Source organism: Morone saxatilis, unplaced genomic scaffold (assembly GCF_004916995.1).
Source record: "Morone saxatilis isolate NCDOM2014 unplaced genomic scaffold, NCSU_SB_2.0 Contig7, whole genome shotgun sequence".
In the NCBI taxonomy this organism is placed as follows: domain Eukaryota; kingdom Metazoa; phylum Chordata; class Actinopteri; family Moronidae; genus Morone; species Morone saxatilis.
In genome coordinates, this window is record NW_023340246.1 from 13,989,738 (window position 1) to 14,013,429 (window position 23,692).

The 23,692-nt window shown below is 38.9% G+C and overlaps 1 protein-coding gene across 14 annotated transcripts in view; it reads left to right on the forward strand.

The window, feature by feature from the left end:
• ptprk (protein tyrosine phosphatase receptor type K) overlaps positions 1-23,692 on the forward strand; it is a 108,558-nt gene that overhangs the window by 56,498 nt on the left and 28,368 nt on the right. For all 14 annotated transcript variants that reach the window (XM_035678310.1, XM_035678313.1, XM_035678311.1 and 11 more), the window contains 11 exons: positions 8,616-8,728; positions 9,220-9,400; positions 17,564-17,746; positions 18,281-18,400; positions 18,853-18,962; positions 19,062-19,263; positions 19,374-19,479; positions 19,975-20,047; positions 20,302-20,424; positions 21,173-21,247; positions 21,607-21,643. In XM_035678310.1, coding sequence (XP_035534203.1) covers positions 8,616-8,728; positions 9,220-9,400; positions 17,564-17,746; positions 18,281-18,400; positions 18,853-18,962; positions 19,062-19,263; positions 19,374-19,479; positions 19,975-20,047; positions 20,302-20,424; positions 21,173-21,247; positions 21,607-21,643 — 1,323 coding nt within the window. The remainder of the gene's footprint in view (positions 1-8,615; positions 8,729-9,219; positions 9,401-17,563; positions 17,747-18,280; positions 18,401-18,852; positions 18,963-19,061; positions 19,264-19,373; positions 19,480-19,974; positions 20,048-20,301; positions 20,425-21,172; positions 21,248-21,606; positions 21,644-23,692) is intronic.

Sequence of the window (23,692 nt, forward strand, 5' to 3'; positions counted from 1 at the left end):
ATACACACAAACACACAAACATGCCCAAATTGGAGCAGTAGTAATCTGATTATGTAGCAGCTGTCACAGATGGCTTTCATTGCCGTGGTTTATGAGTCACTACACACATGCACACATGGTTACACTTACATACACACATACAGGCACACAAGCATATGTCCAAACATATACTGTACACTACTAACTACTAATACAACATCTTTTTTCATCAGCTACAGTAAGCAACCATTCTGCATTAGCAAAACAGACAGCATGTTTTGCAGATAGGTCACAACCGACCTACATAGCTGTAAATATTATATAATATTACTAACTTTTTTCATTTCCTAAAATATGCAAAAAATGTTCAGGCAACCAGTGAATAGTAAATGAAATATCTTACAAATATACAACAACATGTCTATATTGACTTCTCTGAGATGGTGTGTGTGTCAAAGGTGAATACTTTCACCTCATTGACCTCCACACCCTTACTATTCCATGTACTATATAAATGTCACACGTATTTCCTTTGCTGTATTTCCAGATAATGCAAATCACTGATGCAAAATAGTTGTGTCATGTGAATGTAAGTTTGTATATCCTCCACAATGGGTGCTGGGTTTTCTCCCACAGTCTCAAGACATGTAGGTCTGGCATAGGTTATCTAGGCTTCTATAACCATGAACAAGTGGTTTTGAAAAAGGACAAATATTAGATGGGAAGAAGGCACAAATAATGCTAAAATATTAGGCTATATTTTATAGAATAAAAAATTGTCTTGTCAATGACTTCAGGTGGAAACTCTGATCGTTTATCGATTTCACCCACGACTTCTATTTCAGTCATGAAGGACAGATGTAGATGAAGGAGAGACGAGTCTGAGGGGGAAAAAAAAAATCAGAGCCTGGATGTGAGTAAGAAATTGAATTTGCAAATCAGGCAGCAGCTCAATATCAGCAACTTGTTCCGAATCCTTTCTACACTGATTGCACATTATAGACAAATGCAACAAGATAGATAGAACTTAGTCAATAAGGGAACAGACTGGATGGTTGGTCTCTTCCATTTGAATAAACACACCACCACAACCACCAGTCTATTTCTTCCCGGACTCTTTTCATATCTCTTCATTTCTTTCCATTCCTTCCCATATCAGAGCTAATGGGAAAAAATGGAAATGTGCCTGTCACTCAGACGGTCGGCGTGCTGATATCAGGACTCCCTTTCCACAGTGATGAAACACATCCTGTGACAGATGAGTCAGGACGACCGTCAGTTGGTCAGTCTGCGGACAGCAAGTCAATCAGTCAGTCAGCAGAGAGTCACAATTTAGTGGGTCAGTCAGTTAATTAGTGAGTCAGTGAACTGGCCATGTGGCTGTGTTAGTTAGTAAGCCGGTCAGCCAGCCAGTTGGTAAGTCTCCACTTAAGTCAGTCATTTAGATGGCCAGCCAGACAGTCAATTAGAGTCAATATGTTAATCAGTGACTGCTGTCAGTCAGCCAGTCAACGTGATAATGATGAACCACCAGTTCATGAAGAATAATGTCTCTCACGCAGCCAGATGTTGTAGCTTATAGTCATAGCTTGTTTGAGAACAACAACATGTGAAAAGAGTCATCCTGCTGAAACTGTCAGCTGGGAATAAAGCTGGAAAGGCCAACAATTTTGGTTAAAAAAAACACAATTATCACCCATAAAATAAAAGATTGACAGTGAAAGGGGGGTGGGGGACCAGGGTTGACCCTCAATTGACTCTGGAGGTAAAAGTCACCATTTTCCTAGAAAACACCTGCTAGCCAGACTAACAGATCAAGAATTAGCAAGCAGCTGGAAACCGTTTGCTCTTGTCTAGTGTGAGTGTTTCCCATTACAGCAGGGGGGATAGAACAGACTGCATAATGCTGAGAAAGAGAAAAAAGGAGAGAGAGAAGAGAGAGTGGCGATGTGAGGCCTCTCTGATCACATCCACGCTGCACATCAAAAATCAGAGGCAGAAAACGTTTACTTTCATCATCTGAAAGGGGAATTGCACTTCGTCGTTGTCTTTGACTGCGACAGAAAAACTGTGTCTCTACTGTGTATGCGTGTGGGTGTGTGTGTGCATATGGGTGTTCATTAAATGTAGGTGTGTGAGTCAGTGTCTGAGAGTTCTTGTGCATATGTGGGGGTGTATTTAAGATGACACAAGGGGTGGTCGCTTACAAACAGAACGGCATATGGTGCCTTGCTTTTTGGCAATCACGAGTGACAAGTGAGCAGGGGAATCAACAGTGAGTGCAGGGTGTGTTGAGGGGTTGGGGGTAGCAATGGGAGGGCTTTGCTTAACGATCTCATCTGCGTGTGTGTATTTGTATGTGAGAGCTTGTGTGTGTGCGTGTCTATTTCCACCCTTAGGCAATACAGTACTGCTTTATGTAGATGAATGTGGAACAGGTCTCACCGTTTAGCAGCGTTATATAAATACATTATAACAATACGGAGCAGGAGCTCAGCACAGAGGGGCTCTGAACACAACGTCAACAGTTGCCTCAGGGCACGTTTTTCGTCCTTACTGCATTCAGATTGAAAGATGAAAATGTTTCACACAGTCCCACCACCCCTCACCCCCTCCACTGCCACCCTGACACACAAACAGCCTCCTTCCTACAGTGCTAATTGCAGGCCCCAAGAGTAAAGTCCAATTTGTTGGCTAGTGTCTTCTGGCTTGGAAATGGTTGATTAACAAGCACCCTGCTCTTCATCCAGCTAATTCACTGGTTTGTCTTAATTTTTTTCCCCGTTTAGTGGTCCAGAGTTCTGTTTTAATCTCTGTCCTCAGTGGAGGATGTCTTTGTGTAGTGCTGAGTGGTATAACAGATGAACCAGCATACCTGTTTTAATTTTCTATATGATATTCATTTTTCATATACAGCCATGCCGTTGCATAGCTGCAACAACTGCTGTAACTCTTCAACATTCAGAGTCTTAAAAAATGGTTAAAAGTCCTCTTTTGTGGAATACTTGCATATAAATGTGGGTTATTGATGTACCTACTAACCCTGAAAATACCTTTTTTTGTATCCTGATTATGTAACTGAGTTACAAGTAATCTGTGACTCCAGTGGTTCCCAACCTTTTTACTTAAGGGACGCCTTTTCTATCATTTAGTAAACTGATATTATATTCAAAACTGAGTGATTTGGATGAATTTTGAACAGATTATTTTATTTTTTATAAAACTTTTTATTCAATTCTCTCTCTGTATTATGTTTTTTTATTAATTCATTTTTAACAATCGTGCATACATATTAGGCTTCTTTTTTGACAAATTCAGTGTTTTGTCCCTTACACCTGGCCATTGTCCTATCAGACAATTTCTTTAACAATTTCCTTTACTTTCCATTTACTTTTCTTCACAGAAGTCAGCCAAATGCTGAGATATAGTACTACTGTGTATATCTTACTAGCACGCCTTAAAATGAAGAAGGCCTCACAACCCCCCATGAAGTTTTGGTGACCCCTAGTGGGGGTCCTGACCTCCAAATTGGGAACCACTGTCTGCCTAATTCAAATTTTAGGGCAGTGCTGTTTTCAGGCTGAACGCCCTACAGAAGATAGCAAAGTCTGGTTATTATTGGGTCATCACTTTGCTTTGACCCGGAGGAGGTGATGTTGCCTATAAACCCATGTATAACTTCCCAAGGAGGTCTGTAGGTCATAAGGATTAACAAGTGGTGTTAACTAGTTAATCCTTACCACGTACAAGTATCACAGTTACACCCTAAACATGTAGAGACTTACTGCAGAGTTCACTATAGCCAGGTAGAGTAGAACATCCCTTGCCTCTGCACACGCCTGTGGACAGGAGGCGTGTTGAGCAGCAGGACATCTGCATTTAAAGCAAGAGATGAAAAGACTAGACAGGCTGAGGGAGACAAAAGGACTAGACAGGCATCAAAAATGCTGGATTTGTGAGGGTATTTTCTCCGAAACACTTAAGAGACTTTTTTTAGACCTCAGGGAACTGCATTAACTTGTTGGAAAAAATAGGGGACCTTTAATTCAGATTAGCCTGGAATATAACCCTCCGCTCAGTCCAGCAGGGCTCTGAGTAATGTAGAGAGAATTATATTAGCTAGCGTTAGCGGAATGACAGCTATTGTGAATCTTGATGTGCATGGCCGCCATGCTGATTGCTGCCTCACTGTACATGGCCCCGGCCTCCTGGATAATAGGAGACTATTTTTAGAACAGCAGAGAGAGAGAGTGAGAGAGAGGGGGGAAAGGGGGAGAGAGATTGAGAGAAATGGCTGAGAAGAATAGGGATGAAGCAGAGAGGGAGAAAAGGAGGTGAGAGAGAAAGGGAGATTGCATTGACAATCGTGCAACACTGAAGTAGCAGAGGGAAGACAGGAAAATGTTATGGGCAACCAAGCAACTAATAAGCTTGAACCTCAGCACTCTGCATAATGCGACAGCTCATTACCGCCCAATTAGGCATTACAATGCCTTGCTTACTGAGGTTTATTGATGCAAATCAACCAGGAAAAGATACCCTGGTGCCAAAAAAACAGGAGGTGAAATTGGATGAGAATTTGTCGAAAGCACTGGCTCTGTGGCAGTTCAATCAATTTACAAAGTCTCTGTGGGGGAGGTTATCCAAATTAGTATGTGATTTTGACAATATGGAGCAGATTTTTTTCATCCTCTCGTTATCAACCGGCTGAGGTTTCTTGTGATGATATTATGATGACCCTTTTTACGGCATAAAGCCTCACGCTCTGTTTCCAGTGATGTCATTAATTACACCATATGTTTGATACTCATTAACTTGGCACGCAGCATCCTCCTTTACCTCTTCCTTCATCCCCACTGCTGATCACACACATAATCATTGCATGTTCACAGAAACTCTCCAATCACAGTTACAAATCATCTATCACACTCATAGACACACACACACACACACTCACACACGCACACATGCACAGATGCACATACACACACACACACACACACACATGCACACACACCATGCCAGCTTGCATTACACACAACCCATGGCCTAAAAAGCTCCTGCAATATTATTGTCACACTCATGCACACACACACACACATTTAAGACTCACGAGGACGCACAGCTGACTTGAATTTATACAACTGTCTTAAACCTGTAAAGGTCCACTTCTAAAATGTCCCTTTCTCCTTTTAACCTATCACACACACACGCACACACACACACACGCTCACTCTAAGTAATAATGACAGGTGAAGCTTCAGGCGTTACAGAACTATAGAAAACCTACTACGACTGTTGGCTGTCGATACAACTGAAACAGTCACACACATACACACACTCCTCCCTTGTTCTGGAGGTCAGTTGTCCTCCAGTGAGCTCCGTGGTGATGTCAGCAGCAGTTTGTGAAAACTAAACTTTATTGACAAGGTTGCTGACGATGGACAACAAAGAAGAACATGCCTAGTGGGCGCCAGTCACCAACACAATATCTGTCTGTCGTCTTTCTGTCTTTCTTTAGGTTGGTCTGTGTGTCTCTGTCTTCATGTTTGTTCACTACCTCATAAATCTTGAATCAGAATACCAAACCCTCTACCAATGCCTCAGGAGATGTTAATGCTAATATCAGAAAGTGGGTGACAGAGGAAACAAATTAATCACGCAGATGGGTTAGGTCGCAAACGACACACACATTTTGAAGTTTTTCCAATGTTGATTTGTTTTGTTATTATCATTTACATTTGACCCAAAAAAGGAGGAATGATGAGAGGGTTCACACATGTGATTAATAATAAAAAAGATGATGACAACAAAACCATCGCAAAACAACACCATTGATGATTTGTTATAGTTTTTTAGGTCAACTGTACAAATGACAAGTGATGGAACAAAAAGAAGAAAATCAAAAGCATGAACCCGTTCCAGCTCTTGTTTTCTCCGGAGTCACATAATGACCCACTTACATTCCTTACTGTTCCGTTCAGTGTCTTTTAGATATACAATGGGTTTTTAAGTAACACACAAACATACATTCAAGTTAACACACATGCTGCAAACAGACAAATCTACTGTAATAAATGTATCTTTTGGAGGTTTTTTATTTTGCTTCATTTGTTTGTTTGTTAATCATCAAGTTGTTTATTTTGTTTATTTTATGATGTTGTGAGCTGACATGTTGTTGACGTTGTTGGTTTTCTGAAGTCACTTCAACATTCATTATCTGGATTCAACTCTGTCTGCATGTGTTTGTTTGTGTGTCTGTGTCTGTGTGTGTGTCTGTGTTTGCGCACACATGCATGTGCTGTCAAACTACAGTGTTTCATCTGTTGCTAAAAAGACACTTCCTAGCCTGCACATCTCTGACAGCCATATTCAACACACACACACACACAAAAATGCTAACAGAAACACACACAAAGAAAAAAAGAGGTGACAGCAATGCAAAATATAACTATTAAAGGAAGTAACACACATGCACACACATACAGTATCATCTAGATAATACTTACTTTGATATGATAGAAGCTGGATTTAAAAGAAAATCAAATTTTTTTTCCTATTTTCATACTGATAACGCCTGGTGGTGTGTTTAAGAGCGATAAAATCTGTATGATTTACTGTATGTGACATAGACCACAGTGTGTGTGTGTGTGTGTTTGTGTGTATGGGGAGAGTGTGATTAATTCATGTGTTGATCTGTGTGTGTATATATATGTCAAACAGATAAATCTTTGATGCAGTGTGTCTTAAGGTTTTGTGTATAAGTGTGTGTGTGTGTTATGTTTTTGGCTTGTCAGTCACAGATGTGTGACAGCTCTGATCTGACTGACTGGCCCTGAACCATCACACATCCATCACATTTACATACAAGTACACGCACACAGTATTAATTCACTGTGAATCTTGGCACAATTTCAAGACATACAGTACAAGAAATCAATCAAATTATGTGTAAAATAAAAATGCATATAGTTTGGGTTACATAAACGATATTAAAATGGCACTTTTTATGAAATACACCCCTAACCAAGTACGTAAAGGTGCTTATCCATTACAGTTTCCCTTTTAAAATCTACCAATCAAAAATGATGAGACGTAGATAAAGAGAAAAAGACCAATTCGAGAAAATTTGATAAAGTTGTTGTAAACTTAACCTTGTATTGGGATATGTAATGGCACTGTGATCAGAACCCCTGATCCTGCCGTCCCACTGTGCATCCAAATCTCGATGTATGCCTATGCATGTTGCAGTCAGCAAGCAAATACTAACCGAAGCCCCTTTTAGACATGCGCCCCAAACATTAATCTGATGGCAATTTAACATTAAGGTCTCATGTCTGAATAAGTGCCTGAATCTTGTAGGTAAAGGTCACAACAGCAATCTGGCACAAGTCAGAATTGAATGCCGCTAGATTAACTTACTGTGAAGGCTGCAGCAGGTAAAGAAAGAAAATAAAATCATTTTAATAAACCACAAAACAATGTTAAGTTGTTGAGGAGATCCTTCTTATATCTGATTGTTGTAAAGAAAATTCTGAGCGGGCAAAAGGGGTATACTAGCTTCTGACTGACAGTATAAAATAGGCAGCAGAAATCACTGTTTAACAACATTAAATGGGGAAACTGATGGAAAAATGTATTAGAGGATTTACTTCAATAAGTTATAATATAAACATACGTTTTAAAATCTTTCTCTCATGCAGCCTGCAAGAGGAAAACAGTCTTTTTCTTTCATATAATTACTTTATAAACTTAGCACGCTTCTTCGGAGGTATAGCCTCTTGCACCAGATGCAAAATATCACACTTGCATTGCAGCCCTTTTGTTGTAAGGAACATTTACATAACAGACACCAATTCCATTACAGGAAGGCATTACTTTAACAGACGGATGAAGCTGGCAAATTAACATATTCCGTGTCTGAAAAAGGCTCAAACTGTGGGTCACTGTGGTAGACACTTTCCAAATAAAAGCCTTTCAGTTTCTTGTTTTGAAGGTGGAAGGCGTTTGATGTGAAGCAGCTGCAAAAGGCGTGTTTGCATTAATATTAAGTTCATTATATGTCGGTGCGTGAAACAACATTGGGTTCTAGCTGTTTGATGAAAGTAACTGTATATAAAGCTTGTTATGTGAAGTGTCTATGAGAATCTAGAAAAGCACTCAATTCATAAAATGTAGTTAAAAAAATTCATTCGGAAAGTAAGAATGGCAATACAGGACTGAAACAAAACTCCAAACAACACAGATACACTGAGAACTAGTGCTTCCTCTCTACTCCCCTGCATGACCACAGATGTTTAGCCAATTAGTTCCCCATGACATTCACGTAGCTTGGTTGTCACAATATTGCAGGTCAGTGCATTTTCTACTTGTTAGGATGTCGCTAATAATCTGTGCCATTAGTATATTGTCATTTTTTACTGGTAGTTTGTTTAAAATTTTAATTTGAGTTCACAAATATCACTTGTCAGACGTTACACTAACAAGGCTTTGTATCACAGTGACTGCAGTATGTTATCCCTTGTGCCGCTACTCTCTTCTGTTCTGCTGTGACCTTGTTTTAGTGTGTTTCTTTCTTCTTGTGAGGTCATTTGAAACCTTCTTTTATGATCTTGTTAATTGTTTTCTCTCCTCAGAGCCCCCGCACCCCATCGCCCCGCCCCAGCTGCTAGGCGTCGGCCCCACATATCTGCTGATTCAGCTGAATGCTAACTCCATATTTGGAGATGGGCCTATCATCCTGAAAGAGGTATGTTCAGGATGAGACATTGTATGGTTTTTAAACAAAACTTGTATTGAAGCCACTGTAAATCAGGACATCAAAGCTTTTCACTTAAAGTGGCAATAAATACTATATAAATACCATCTATCCTGAATTAAAAATTAATAGAATTACTTATTAATACACTTAATTGCTTTCTTGCTGAGCGTTAGAAGCTAAATATTAAGCCAATTCCAGCAGGCTGTTAGCATAGCATAAGTACTCTTAATAGGGGGACAGCTAGCTTGTCCAAAGGTAATGCAAACAAATCAGATGTAACACGTTAATTAGTAAAAGGTTAGTAAGAAGTAGACAACTGTGTAAATGTGACGTCGACTTTTTCTTGGTTGAGACCTTCCCGGAGTCTCCACTGGTTGCCAGGCAAAAAATAAAAAATAAAAAAATAAAAATTTATCCAAAATTCTGATTAAAATTGAATAAATAATTGTAATATGTCATATTTGATTTTTGTCCTTTAGGTTGAGTACCGTATGACATCAGGCAGCTGGACGGAAACTCACGCTGTCAACTCTCCCAACTATAAGTTATGGCATCTTGACCCAGACACAGAGTACGAGATCAGAGTGTTACTAACCAGACCAGGAGAGGGAGGGACAGGCAAACCGGGACCACCACTCATTACCCGGACCAAATGTGCAGGTAGGACATAACAAACAAATGTCATGGCAAAACTAATCAATTTTCTGATTACTTTAATGAAAACAACCATATGAACACTGTCCATATCTTTATATATACACTATATCCTCACACTTTTAACTATAATGAATTCTGTGATAGTGGATCATAAACATGTATGTCCAAATAAAGTATGATCAATTACATTCTGCAAGAAAAAGGTAGGTGGCAACTTTAGTTGAGTCTGCTTGTGCACACAGCTTTTTCTGCCTGTCTGATTGTCTATTGATCTGTCCATCCACTGTTGTTCTTTTTGTCTTGCTATCTATATTTTAGTTGGTGGAGTGATATTTGTACTATGAGGCAGGGAGAGGAGAGGTGTAGCGAGAGATAGAATTGGAGAAGAAAGGAGGGGAAAGCCTGAGTCAGTCTGTGGTTGCTCAGTGATCTGAGTGAAAGAGTGATTAAAATACTGGAGGTTCTCGCCACCTTTCTCACTTTTTATCATGCTTTTTCTTTCCTTCTCTCACCTCATTCCTGCTTTCTTGCTGCTGCTCCTCCTTTCTCGCATATCTCCCATTCCTCCCTCTATGTATCTCTCTTTCTACTTCATTCCTTGTCGCTGCCTTTCCCCCTTTCTCCCCGCACCTCTCTCTCTCTCTCTCTCTCTCTCTCTCTCTGTGGATCAATAGACGGAGGGCAGAAACACTGTCTGACATTTGTAGAAATAAACGACTGAAATATAAACACAGCTAGCCTGAGGGAGAGAGACGGAGCAAGCGAGAGAGGGTTGATATGAGAGAGAAAGAGACAGAGAGAAAAGCAGTGAGCTTGAATGAGAAACAGAATAAAGGAGCGATGGAGAGATGATGAAAAACAATAAGGCTGGAAAAGAAAGAGAGGAGAGAATAGAAGCGGGGAAGGGGGGGGCATGAGAGGCAAGAGAATGATGAAACTGGAGAATGAAAATGAAAGAGAGATGAAAACTCATAACCACAGGGCCTGACTGATGTCTTGCAACCTGTGTGTGTATGTGTGAATGAATCCGTGTGTGTGTGTGTGGGTGTATGTGTGCCTGTGTGTGTTTATTGACAGAGAGGAAGTCATAGACTTGTTCAGGCGACTCATGTATTGAACAGTTTCCTGTTTGACAGGAAGAGGAAATTAATCTTCTTTTCCTCGCTCACACAGGAACACGTTTGAGTTAATAACTCATTGTAATCCACACAATGTGTAGATATCAGACCAAGGCAGGGAAATATGCTTATGAATTTAGAGAATTACATTAAATCATTCTGTATATCTGAATATTTTTTGACCACTCACTGGGAAGTAGTCAGTGTATCAAGGGTCTTTAGAGGGGTTGCTACTCTAATGCACTTTAATTATTGACACTAGTTGTTAGTAGTTATCTTGTTTTATTTTCAGTTTGTTTGTTTGTTCAAATTCTTGAGACAATACAGATTTCTTTTCCTCTTTCTCTTTTCTTGTTTAACGTGCTTTAAAGGAATAGTTCAACATTGTGGGAAATGCACGCTTTTCAGCTGAGAGATCGATGCAAAGATCAATACCACTCTCGTGATTTATGGGTTATGACACTGACTATTCCTTGGCTGGGTCATGGATGTATTCCAGAAAAACTGGATGTTCCTATGAAAGTTGCTCACTGAGCGCATATGCCAAAAAAGGCTCCGCAAGCTTTTCATGCTTCTGCGTTTTTGCCTGTGGTGAATGCGCACTAGTCCTTCTCCTGCTGAGCTGGTTGGGAACATGCGTGTCCAGGACTTCCGCTGGACACACGAAGGGGATAAGAAATTAATTATACAGCTCTTCTAGCCTTTCCAAATGTTACTGGACTGAAATTGTAATAATAAAAAGAGTCATTTTTGGTGATTAGTGACACTTTATTGACATTTCCAAAACAAGATAAAACATGTTAAGAAGTGAGCTTTACCTTTGTACTACGAATGGGTGTGACACGTCAAGTATTCAATTTGGACATCAGTATATGTTCAATATACAGATGACTTGATTGAACAAAATGGTGCCCAGGCATAAGAGGAATGTTCTGTGAAGTATTTTGACCAAATAAATGAAATGAACCTGCAGTGCAAGCAACATTAAACTTATCATTTCATATCTTACATATCATAGAACCACTAGTTCGACGATTAACAATTTGCACATTAAGCACAAGGAGCTAGCTGTTTCCCACGGTTTCCGGTCTTTATGCTAAGCTAAGCTAACCAGCTGCTGCCTGTAGCTACATATCTCATATAACTTAATCGGTAATAAAGTGATTCCGGAAAAAATATTCCTTTAAAAACAAATGTTAACGTCATATTTGGTAAGGTAAATCATTTTCCTCTGTGTGTACAATTAAACACAGACTAAGTCCATACATTTTATATACTGAATAAAATTGAAAATACAATATACTGCACATAGTTATCTACTGAAAATAGTTATTACTGGGATGTATTTTGGACTTTATTATTATTGTAGTGATATCGTCCTACCTGTCTCTCTCTTTGTTTTCACTGTGACTAAGGTCATTCACACACACACACACACGCACAAGCACGGACACACACACTTGGAGCAGGACTTGTTTGTGTTTGTTGAGAGAGATCTAGAAGAGAAATGTTATTTAAATGGTAATGATTCCTTTGCTTTTCCTGTTTGGTTAGGTTTGTCTGATCCCACCACCTGTAGTTTACTGAATATTTAGTCCAATGCAAAATAATGAAAACATGCGCGCACACACTTTCACGGGAAAAAGTGTGCACAAACGCCAGGCATAAACCCAAGCATGTCACCACACAAAACACTGTTTAATTAAAAACCAATAAAGTTAATAAGATACAGAGCAGAAATCACACACACTGCAGAGCAATTGATATGATAACAGGAAGGATTTAATCTCTTCCTCTCCGCTCTTCTTTTCTCTTTTCATCTCTTCGTCTGTGTGTTTGTGTTAAGTTTCTATCTCTACTTCTTTCCCATGCTCCCTCTGTTTCTCCTTCTCTCTCCCACTCTTCTCGATTTTTCTTCTGTGGTGATTTATTGCTCTTGTCTGAAGAGTGAAAAATAATCAACTTGAAGTGAAGAGTTAGTGAGTGTGTGTGTGTGTTGTGTGCACGTTTGTGTGTGTGTGACAGAAGAAGGTGATGAAGTAGCTTTTAATCCAAATCCTGAATTTTCTGCCGAAAACCTCTTGGTCATGGCAGGTTAGACACACACACACACACATACTGACACACAATAACACACACTAGCAGGCATGAGCACACACAGAAAAGAGACACTAAGAGGTATAGAGATGGAGAGAAATCTACACACACACAGTTCAAAGAGTCACAGTATTTCTCGTTTGTTGCACAAACTCAGCATCACTTGGATTAATGGAAGAATGGAATCAAAAAACGCACATTTCCAGACACACAAGCACAGATGTCGTAGGAATCACACACAATATATCACATGTACTTCTTTATATATATGAAACACACACACAGTGTCAGCAGTACGATGATTTAAGGCCCTTAAAATAGTGGCCAAGAGATTAACAGACACAGTACTGACCGCGGTGTGTGTGTTTGAGTCAGTCAGCTTTACAGTTCTGTTTGTGTGTGTGCATGTGGTAGTTTATGGCAAACTCTGATGGTTTTATTAAGTTTCACTGATCTGGTTTAGGGAAGAAAAAACTTGAACCTCTAATATATATATCTTTCATCTTTATCATATATTTATTAGGGTTATGGTTACTCCCTTCCATGTCTAAACAGAGAGCGTCATCACAATCCTCACCAGATGCTCCTTTTAAATTCGTAGTTGCAGAAGACTCGACCCCCCGCTTATCCACAAACACATAATTCATGAGGTTATTAAAAAGACCGGCTGTATGTGTGATTAGAAAAGAGTAGAATTTACCTCTTTGCTTGTACCAACCCCCTTTTTCTGTGAAACGTTTTTTAATGCTGTTACTTCATTAATTTCTTTTTCTGAACTTGCCTGCTTCATAATTAGCCTCTGCACAGGCCAATCAGAGTCAAACTCCACGTAGCGCGCAAGTCGAATGAATTCAGCAACACAAACGTGCACCTTTCATGTGCTCAGATCTGGCTCATAAAGAGACAGAGACAGGCGGAGAGAAAGTGAGGGTTAAAGACAGAATGAATAACCAGAGTTTCATTTGTCTTCCTCATGACAGTGGAAGGATTACCAGGAACTAATTGGACAGATTAACTTGGATTTAGCTGCATCTCCTGTCAACCTTTTCTGCTCCTCCACCCCCATCCTACTCCTATCCTCTCCCCCTTTCCTTACCTCTTTTATGCTCTGCTTTTCTTTAAGCTTCTTTCTCCAGCTTTAAGGCCTTTTTAATGTATATTTCTTGGCTCTTCCTAATGCTTCATGTTGGGGAACAGGGTTATTTTCCCCCCGCCCTTTAGGGTAGTTCTATTTCATTTAGTTTCATTTCCTTTCCCTTTGTTTCCCGTTCTTTAATTCCAACCTCTGGATTCAGCTGATATGAAGCTCGCCGTCCTTGGTGTTATTGTTGGTGTTTATTGGTATTGTTGTTGTTTTCAAAGCTCCCTCTGTGGAGAACAAAGCCTTTTAGTTCCAACATGAATCCAGCCGTTTGTCTGTCTACCGGAGGAGGGGAAAGGGACAAGGCAGCCTCTGTGGTTTACCATTGGACCTGGTCCCGCTTGACTCTGGCCATGTTCCAAACTAGTTATCGTCTCTCCCCGTTCCTCCTCTCGGCCTCTCTCTTTCCCTCTCTCATCTTCCTCTCCCATTTCTCTCTCTGCTCCCTTTATCAGTCTCTCTCTCCCTCCAGCCCGTTTCATTTTTCCACGCATTGCTCTGGTTATACACTCTTCTTTACGCATTTTCTACGCTACTCTGTTTGCCCCGTCTTTCTGTTCCTTCTTCCTTCTGTCTGTCTGTCTTTTTTTTCTTTCTCTTTATTTGTCCATATTCTCTCATTGTCTCTCTTCTACCTTGCTCTCTAGCCTCTTTCGCTACCAACAGTAAATAGACGGAGATAAGCAGCAATGCATTATGGGTCAGGAGGGAAGTGGGGTTTTGGAATGCAGGTTAGAAGTGTGTGTGTGTGTGTGTTTGTGTGTCTACATCCACACCACGACATTGTGTGTGTGACAGGCAGCTAGTCGTATATATTTTGTTTTAATTCCATGTTGAAGACCGTCTCAGTGTTAGCATCAAGAGACCCTGAAATCAATACAATTTATTACACTGCACTAACTGTGTGTGTGTGTGTGTACGCGTGTGTGTCCTAATAGCCAGCTTTATGGTGAGGATCACAAGTATTGATTGAAACAGGGAGAGAGACAGAGAGGAAGAGACCAAGACAAGTGAGGAAGAGGCAGGGATAGAGGGAGAGACAGGCAGAGAAAGCAATAGGTCGCCATCTCGCTCTATTTAAATGTCAACCATCCAATAACAGGTTGAAGCAAAAATGAAATGCTCTGACCCCTCAGCTATTAACACACACACACACACACAGTTGAGCAATAATATTTGCTCAGCAGACAATTACCTGCCCGGGTATCTTTACAACCTTCCTTCCTTTCTGTCGTTTTTCTGCCTTTCTCATTTTCTCTCATATGTCTGTGTGTATCTTATTAGTTGGCTGTTTACATCTAAATGACTTAACAAACCATGTTTGTATTTCACTTACAGCTCTGGGTGTGTGTTGAGAGTTGTGTTTGCCCTTGACGAGGCGTTCTTATTATGAGAAGTTTTATTGAGACGAGTGCACACACATAAACACACACCTATACATGCTCTGCCCAGATTTAATCTTGATTCTGTCACAACCTGAAGCGCATGTGTGTGTTTGGGTAATAACAGAGTGTGAGAGTGTCCGTGCCTGTGAGTTTCTGTGCGTGTGTGTGAGTGACAGGCAGATAATGGGTTGTCAGAAGAAGCGACAAGTTTGTGTCCTTGTGTTGTCTCCTCTGAGAGAGGAAGACCCAGAGAAAAACAGAGAGCGAGACAAGGAGGGGTTGGGGAGAGACTTGAGTCTCTATTTAAGGTGAGCTGTTTTTATTAAAAAATCCTGGAAGGACATGAAGAAGCAGGTGGATCACAGCGAAAGATAAAAGAGGAAGGAACATCAGCAGGTGATAGAATGATTGTGAATGAAGACTTGTCAGTTTATGACAAGGACCAATAAACAAAATGTTTAATTAAATTTGCTCTGGTTGCCCCGGAATACCTTTCACTTTTAGTCTGGGGATGTCCAGAGCTAATATCCAAGATCAATATCAGAGTTAATAACGGTGTATTTGGTTTTGGCTGTATTGAGCTTGATCAAACAGATTTTTTTGTACCTTTGTTGATTGTGCTCTCAGCTGTCAAAAATATCAAATCATCTTCTATTAACTATTGATGGGAGTCAAGAACCAGCTTCATTAGAGAACCGGTTCCACCAAAACCATGTGCCATCGAGCTTATCAATTCCTTTTATCAAAGCTAGAGTGTTTTTCAGGCAATTAACAAGCAAAACAATGAGATCAAACTACATTGCTGGACTCAAAAGATAATAAAACACTTGTCCATTCAAAAAATGGATCAGGAATCAATTAGTAATAAGCAGAATTGATTGTGGTATTGCTATAAATAAAATCTTCACAATTTCCATTCCTACTTAATCTTCAAAATAGTTTATATTTATATGACCTTGTTTTCCAACTTATGCTTATGTTGTCACTACAGTGGTGGGATGTAACTAATTACATTCACTCAAGTACACTTCAAGATTTAACACTAAAAACTTACTATTATACTTACTTACTTACTTACTTATTATACTAACATATAATGTAATGGTACAGATCAGACTACCTAAAAGTATATTAAATAGATCAAATGAGCTCCATCTCCACCAACTACACCATCACTGGAAAATGTTACTTAAACACTAATCAATAATCTGGTAATGTGACATTTAATATTATAACACTCCCAGGGGCCATTTTACTTTTACTTTTTACACTTTAAGTACATTTTATTGATAATGCTTTGGTACTTTAATGTAAGTTTTGAATGTGATGGAGTATAAAAACAAAAATATATTCCGGTATCAGACACATGTAGGAGAAAACACAATCAGCTCTGACACCTTCATTCGGTCTTCATTCAGTATCTAAATTAGATAAATTACACTTATGTAGCCCCAGAATGTAGTCCCATTTTTGAATGAAAGATGCACATTAACATAGTTGTTGGACACCCTGACGCAGATGTATACATTGTGCTTTAACCCTTATAGACCGTGTGGTAACTACTGTGTGAGTGATAGAGTGATATATCTTCTGGAGTAATAACAGCCTTGTTGATTGAGTGTTATCTGTTCTAGTTAGAGAGGGAGTTTTCTTGTGTAGAGAAATAACTCTTCTACAACAATTTGTAGCTGCTTAAGATTATAGCTTTGCGACAGAAAACAGCAGCTCCTTCTGGTAGATGGGTAGCCACAGCAGCTTGAGGAGTGGCTCTTCTGTCTGAAGGGTTGTGGTACACCCTTAGTGTTGAATGGCTTGGGAAACACAAGTAGGTAAACAGTAATGAGAATGTAGTGCTTCAAATATAGTGGATTGATATGCAAGCGGAGAGATCGGATAAGGAAAGATTTGGTTTTGTGTTTGCCTGTGAATGTGTGTGTGTGTGTGTGTGTGTGTGTGCGTGTGTGTGCGTGGAGGTAGGTGGGGTCTTGGGGGTTATTGATCCAGTTAAATGAGCCAGTTAAGGTAATTAAAGCCCTGGGCCGGCAGGAGAGGAGGTAGATTATATTGACAATAACAGTTCTGAATACACATAAAAAGATAGAAACCAAAGACGTGCCTTGTTGAAGTTATTGCATTTGAGTAATGGTTGAATGGCAGTGAGCAGCCGAAATAGAAGTTCATAAAAACCCTCTTGTTTTATCCTCGGGGGAAAATGTTGACTCAGCATTCTTGGCAACACAAAGAACATTTGCCTCTTACTCACACAGTGCACCAGAAACCTCTTTCACTTAAGTTCACTTAATTACAATTCATTCATTACCACACCAGTCTTTGATGATGTTGATATTGGTGTGATGGAGGGGACAGAAATCTACTCCTCACCATTGTGCTTTACCTTCTTTCCATGTGTGCTCCTTTTCTCCAGAACCTATGCGGACTCCTAAGAGGCTAAAGATTGCTGAGACCAGATCTCGTCTGATAGCGGTGGACTGGGAATCGCTGGGTTACAACATCACGCGCTGTCACACCTTTAACGTCACCATCTGCTACCATTATATGACTGCCAACAACCGCAGCAAAGCCGATTGCTTGGACATGGACCCTAAAGGTAATACTCAGTTTAACCATTAATACAGATTTTGTTACCATTACTTATTCTGCTATTTTACTGTTACACATTCACACTATAAAAAAATACAAGATTTAGTTGCATTATGAGTATGATTTTTAATAAAATACTAATACAAATGAAGCAGACTGAGAACTGTCACCTTGTGTAAGTGCTGAAAAACTGTCAGTACAGAGGATACTTGTCATTATTGAGTATTCCAGTGGGAAACTACCTAATATCTGCAGTGTTAGCATGTGAACACATTTTTCTAGGGTGTTAGTTCTCAGTGGGATTAGCAGTTGTACCAGCAATTGTTTCATTTAACATTTGAATTAATATTAATATCAGAAAAATTAAAATAGCATCAGATAACATTTGAAAGTGCATGCAATATTCAAGCAGTCCTTGAAAACGTGTAACCAGATATTGGTGGAAATCTTGTGTACCTAAATGCATAAATAAATAAAATGCATTGAAAATTTAAAAAAATATCGTTTTACAATAGATTAAATGTTTGTTTTTTCTTCTCAGCACCACGCCACCTGGTGGGAAACCTGCCACCGTACACCAACGTCAGTCTGAAGATGATTTTGACCAATCCAGAGGGACGGAAAGAGAGTGACGAGACCATCATACAAACTGATGAAGATGGTACGATACACAAAACACACTCAATTATTATTTTTTTAACCTATTTATTTGTTTTCTCATTTAAAAAAAGATGTATTCATATATTTATTGTTTGTATGTTAGCTTTCAAAAAAGGGATTCAAGTAAAAAGTAAATGCTTCTAATGCTGTAATGCTTATGTACAGAGGGTTTTCTTTCTTTTCATGTACTTAGACAGTTAAAGTGACAAACAGCCACTGTTAAGACGTGGAACAAAGCACAAGATAAGAATCTTGACTAGTGCTACAGTATGATATATTTTTGGTAAAGCTGCATCAAATTGAGAAATTTTGAATCTGGGGTACACGTATCACTTCAACATGGATCAGGAAAGTCACTGCTGTGTGTATTTACTAGGAACTTCATCTGGAGCGAAGAATTTTACTGTTAGTTTTATTAGCATTGTATAATTTTGTCTGTGCGTGTGTTAACAGTTCCAGGCGCAGTTCCCAGTCAGTCACTAAGAGCCACTCCATTTGAAGACAGAATCCTTCTTTACTGGAAGGAACCGGCTGAACCCAACGGAGTCATCATACAATATGAGGTACTATTAGAAGAAGCAGTCGGGAAAGTAATTGTAGGAGGCAAGCTATCACTATGTTCAGTGTATAAACAAAAGTTCTGTCTCTTTGTCTCACCTCAGATTAGTTACAGCGGTTTGCGTTCATTTGACCCTTCGGTGCCTCTCCAGCGGCCGGGGCTCACAGTGTCTCTGCCCTCGAACGCCACCCATCACCTGTTTTCCCAGCTCCACCCAGGTGTCACGTACCAGCTCTCTATACGCGCATCCACCTCCAAAGGGTTTGGTCCTGCAACCACACTCAATGTGACCACTAATATTTCAGGTAGAAAATAAGATTTATGTTTTATTGTCACACTGTTTTTTGGTATCACATTTATATTAGTTAGTAAGATGATGCATGGACACTAATAGAGACTTGTGCTCTTTCTTCAGCCCCGACAATAGATGAGTACGATGGGTCAGAGGCCTTTCTGAATGAAACTGCAACAACCATCACTGTCCTGCTCAAACCTGCCCAGGCCAAGGGAGCACCTATAAGGTATACACATATACAGCATACAGTACATACCCCAAACCCAGGCTTTTGTCACACCTCACACATCCTGTATTTGGTTAGAGTCCATATTTCTTACTTTTAGTATGTAGTTTGTGTTCATATTGTATTCTCTCCTTAATGTAAAGCAGCCATTAAGCCCTAGAAATAATCAAAAAAACATTGAGTAGTCCTTTTTGCAAGTATATTTGTAACAGGGCCAAGCTTGAACATGTACTTTGCAGTACAATCAGTTATTATTATAATTATGCCAATCATGTTATTTTCTCAGAGTACCATGGAATCAAAGGTATTCCTTGACAAATGTCAAAGACAGTTTGATAAACAGTAATTAAATCAGCAAGGCCAAATAAATATGACACATAACTACACAACCTACTTTTAAAATCACACCTTAGAAATATTTTTCATTATGAGTTTATAAATAAAAAAACATAAAACTCAATTAAAATGGTATTTGAATTGTCTTCTTGTCAACAGCGCGTACCAGATCGTAGTTGAGGAAGTGAATCCTCAGCGGACACGTCGTCAGGCTTCCTCTGACTGTTACGAGGTATTTATTAATATGTTCTACAAATATTTAACAAGCCATGCCTTTACAACTTATAAAATATACACTTATTTTTTTGCTTGCATAAATTATAAATAATTTAATTCTAAAAAAGATACATTTTCCACCATTTGTCTCTATAGACCAATGGACCGTTGAATTTCAGCTCTTATAAAGCAGATGTTTTATTTACATTGTATTTGTGAGTCAGATTTATAGGCATATTTTTTTAAATGTAAATAAATCCTCTTTCCCAGGTCCCAGTTTCCTTCCACAGTGCGTCTAGCGGTGGATCTCCATATTATTATGCCGCCCAACTGTCCCCCAGCAACCTGCCTGAGCCGCTCCCCTTCACTGTGGGAGACAACAAGACATATCAGGCAAGCCCTTTTTATCTAAACAACGTATTCTGTACGTAGTGCAGCAAAATGTCAAGTAAAAAATAAATCAAATACAGTTGGTAATAAACTTTCAGTTTATAGAAGTTTAGGGATGGACACATGGAGAAAGGTAACAAGGTAACAAAGGGAAAATAAAGTTTAAATTGACTTGGGTTGTTATAATATCCTTTTATTTATATTATATTAAACGTATTTAAACTTACAATATTTAAACATACTCAAAAACACATGCAGTACGTCCACCAAGGCTGCAGAATACAAATGTTCAGAAATGTTCATTTTGAATCAGGATACTGGTCTACATTAAAATCTGGCACATTTATCATGAGCTATATGTATGTGCCAATTCCTTCATTTGCAGTAGTGGTGAAAATGTACATAAATGCCTCTGTTATGGTCCCATGTTTCCATGAGATTGAATGGTTGTACATATTAAACAAGCAATATATAATGTGTTACTTTGTGAGCTTTAGAAGTGCTGGTAAGCATATTTTGTTACCTTTGGTTCTGCTTATAGTCTGTTTTGTAAGTTCTGCAAGAAAGCAAATAAGTGTTTGTACTGAACTTCTCTTTTAACGAGATTTAAGATCCTGCTAACTAACAAGGAAAGAGATAGGATAGAAAACACATCCTCTTTAGGAGAGGTAATAAGTAAAATCAGAAGCTGACAAATCTGCGTATATTTAGCTTCACATAAAGTTGATGATCTCTTCCTTTTAATCCACAGGGTTTCTGGAATCCTCCACTGGCTCCAAGAAAGAACTACAACATCTACCTTCAAGCTGTTAGCAGCACAGAGAGGGTCAATAAATATTTATTCATATGAAGACACACTAAACACACAGTGAACTTACAGCTCGCACCTGCTAGCTGCAACGAGTAAATATGTACACATTCAAAGAGAGGCACTAATTACGTTTGAACTACATTACAGCTCCTACCTGCAAGCAGTTATGGCTTCTGAGAGTATGGGAGTCTAAACAGAACTTAAAGCACACCTATTACACAGAAAAAGCAACTGAATATGCACCACTTGTTTTTCCTTATACTGTAATACATGTGTACAATATTTAATATACAAAGTCACATTCTTTTGGTTAATTCTGTGGCGTTGAGGACCTAAATTTCACAGTCACTCTTATTGTGTCTTTTTTTCTTCAGGAAACTAAGACACAGTGTCTGAGGCTGGCTACTAAAGGTAAGAACACAGTCTCTGTTGATACCAATTTCTGTCAAAAAATACAAAAAGACCCTAGATTAGTATTAACTTGACAATCAGATGCCACTCAAGCGGTAAAAAAAAAAAAAAAAAACAGAATACATTTTTTTAATTTCTTTTAATGTATTTTGTGTCGATTTCAGTGATTAAGTTACTTACTGTCCTTTAAAGATTGATGTTAATCTGATGTTATTATGTGCTGATGATATTACAAATTGTTTTGATACAATAAAACGGTATTAATAATCAGATCAGTCGCTTTCCCCAGAGTTCAATAGAGAAGGGTATGCTTCTCTATTATGAGTATTAGTGGGGACAATAAACTGTTTTGCATTGAAGAGAGAGAAAACATATTCATGTGTTTATGTGCATATTCAGCCGCTGTATGCGAACACAGTCTAAATGTCATGTTTTTACTAGCAGCCATATGTTGATAGATTATCAGACTGGTTTTAAATGATGTGGAGTTAATCCCCGGGCAACCACATACACAAATGCACACACAGTGTTTTGAGGAAAGATTTTCAGACGCTGATGGATCAGAGTTTAGCTGTGTGGGGTAAGAACAAGGATAAACAGAAAAATACATTACCATGTTTTCAATGAAATTGACAATCCTGGTGGCTGGTAGCGTTGAGCTTCAAAAAACAGTTAAGTGTTTATTTGGCTAGTAATGCAAAACTAGAAGGCAAAGAGCTGAAATGATGAATGAAAATAGCATATTCTCATTTTTGTGACTGTTATATTCAGCCGGTGCCCTATTTTTCTTGTTCTAATAGTGTTAGAAATGGTAACGTTCACCTGACAAACAACAGTCAGTTAAGCAATTGATCATTTTGTCTGTTAAACGTGAGCAAATAGTATAGTACAATTTCTCACAGCTTGTGATGACATTGAAATTGCTTGTTTTCTCCAACCAACAGTCCAAAACCCAAACATATTCAATTTACAAAAATATGAAGCCTAGAAACATAGGAAATAATCACATTAGGGGAGCTGCAACTAGTTTCATCAGTTGTATTCATCTTAATGTAAGGATTTCATTTCAATATAAATACTTATGACATGCTCAATGTACTGTTTAGTTGACACATATCCACAATTTGAGACAATAGGTGTGAGATAAAAACCTATGAAAGAACTAATATAGAAGGTTGGAGTCATACAAAACATCCAACCAGATGTGGTGAGCACATCTAACACATTTAATATTGTACTTGTAAGCCAGCTTAGTCCTACCGCAGTACGGGTAAAAAAAAATCACTTTCTGCAGTCAACTGTTGGTCCTTGCCTTGACCTTCTAGTGTTGAAGGATCATAAAACTAGACAGTAAAAGTGACATAATTTTCAGCACAATCAGCCACAATGATTGTATAATTAATCACTATGGCTGATCGAGTTGTGTATTTTTATAACGACCTACGTAGGGACGGCAAAAAAAAAAATGCTTAGGTGATAAATTCTGTGACGTGTGGCATTGTTCCACGCTATGAACTTCTCCCTATAAAATCTAACAATAAATACATTTTAATAAAATAAGTTGAAAAGAGACAGAATTCCTGTATAAATATAAAATTGTGCATCCACATAAAATAAAATCCCTCCTGTTGTTAGGAGTTCACCTATTTTTCTTTGTAGGTCACAGAGTTCAGTGCCACCAAGACATGTAAGCCTCATAGGAAATCGATCCCATGGGATAGATCAAAGGTGGTTCAGTCCCTCCAGTGCCTGTAAGGTGTCATGTTTCTAAAATAAGAGAAAGTGGGGGGAAGTTGCTGTTTTTCCAGCGTCATCATATTTCAAGAACTGCTGGGGCTTGTAGTCACTAGAACAGGTGGTTACTTTGCCAAGGGCTGCTAGGAGGAGATCGTTCTCTGTCATATCTAGCCCGGGGACATCTGAGTGAAGCTAAAAGACTTATTTGAGTTTGTTTTTTTAATAAGGCTGAAAGACACATTAATGGACAGAGAGGTCAGATGGCCGTCCCCTCCTCTCTCTTTCCATCCCTCATCGTGTGTGTGTGTGTGT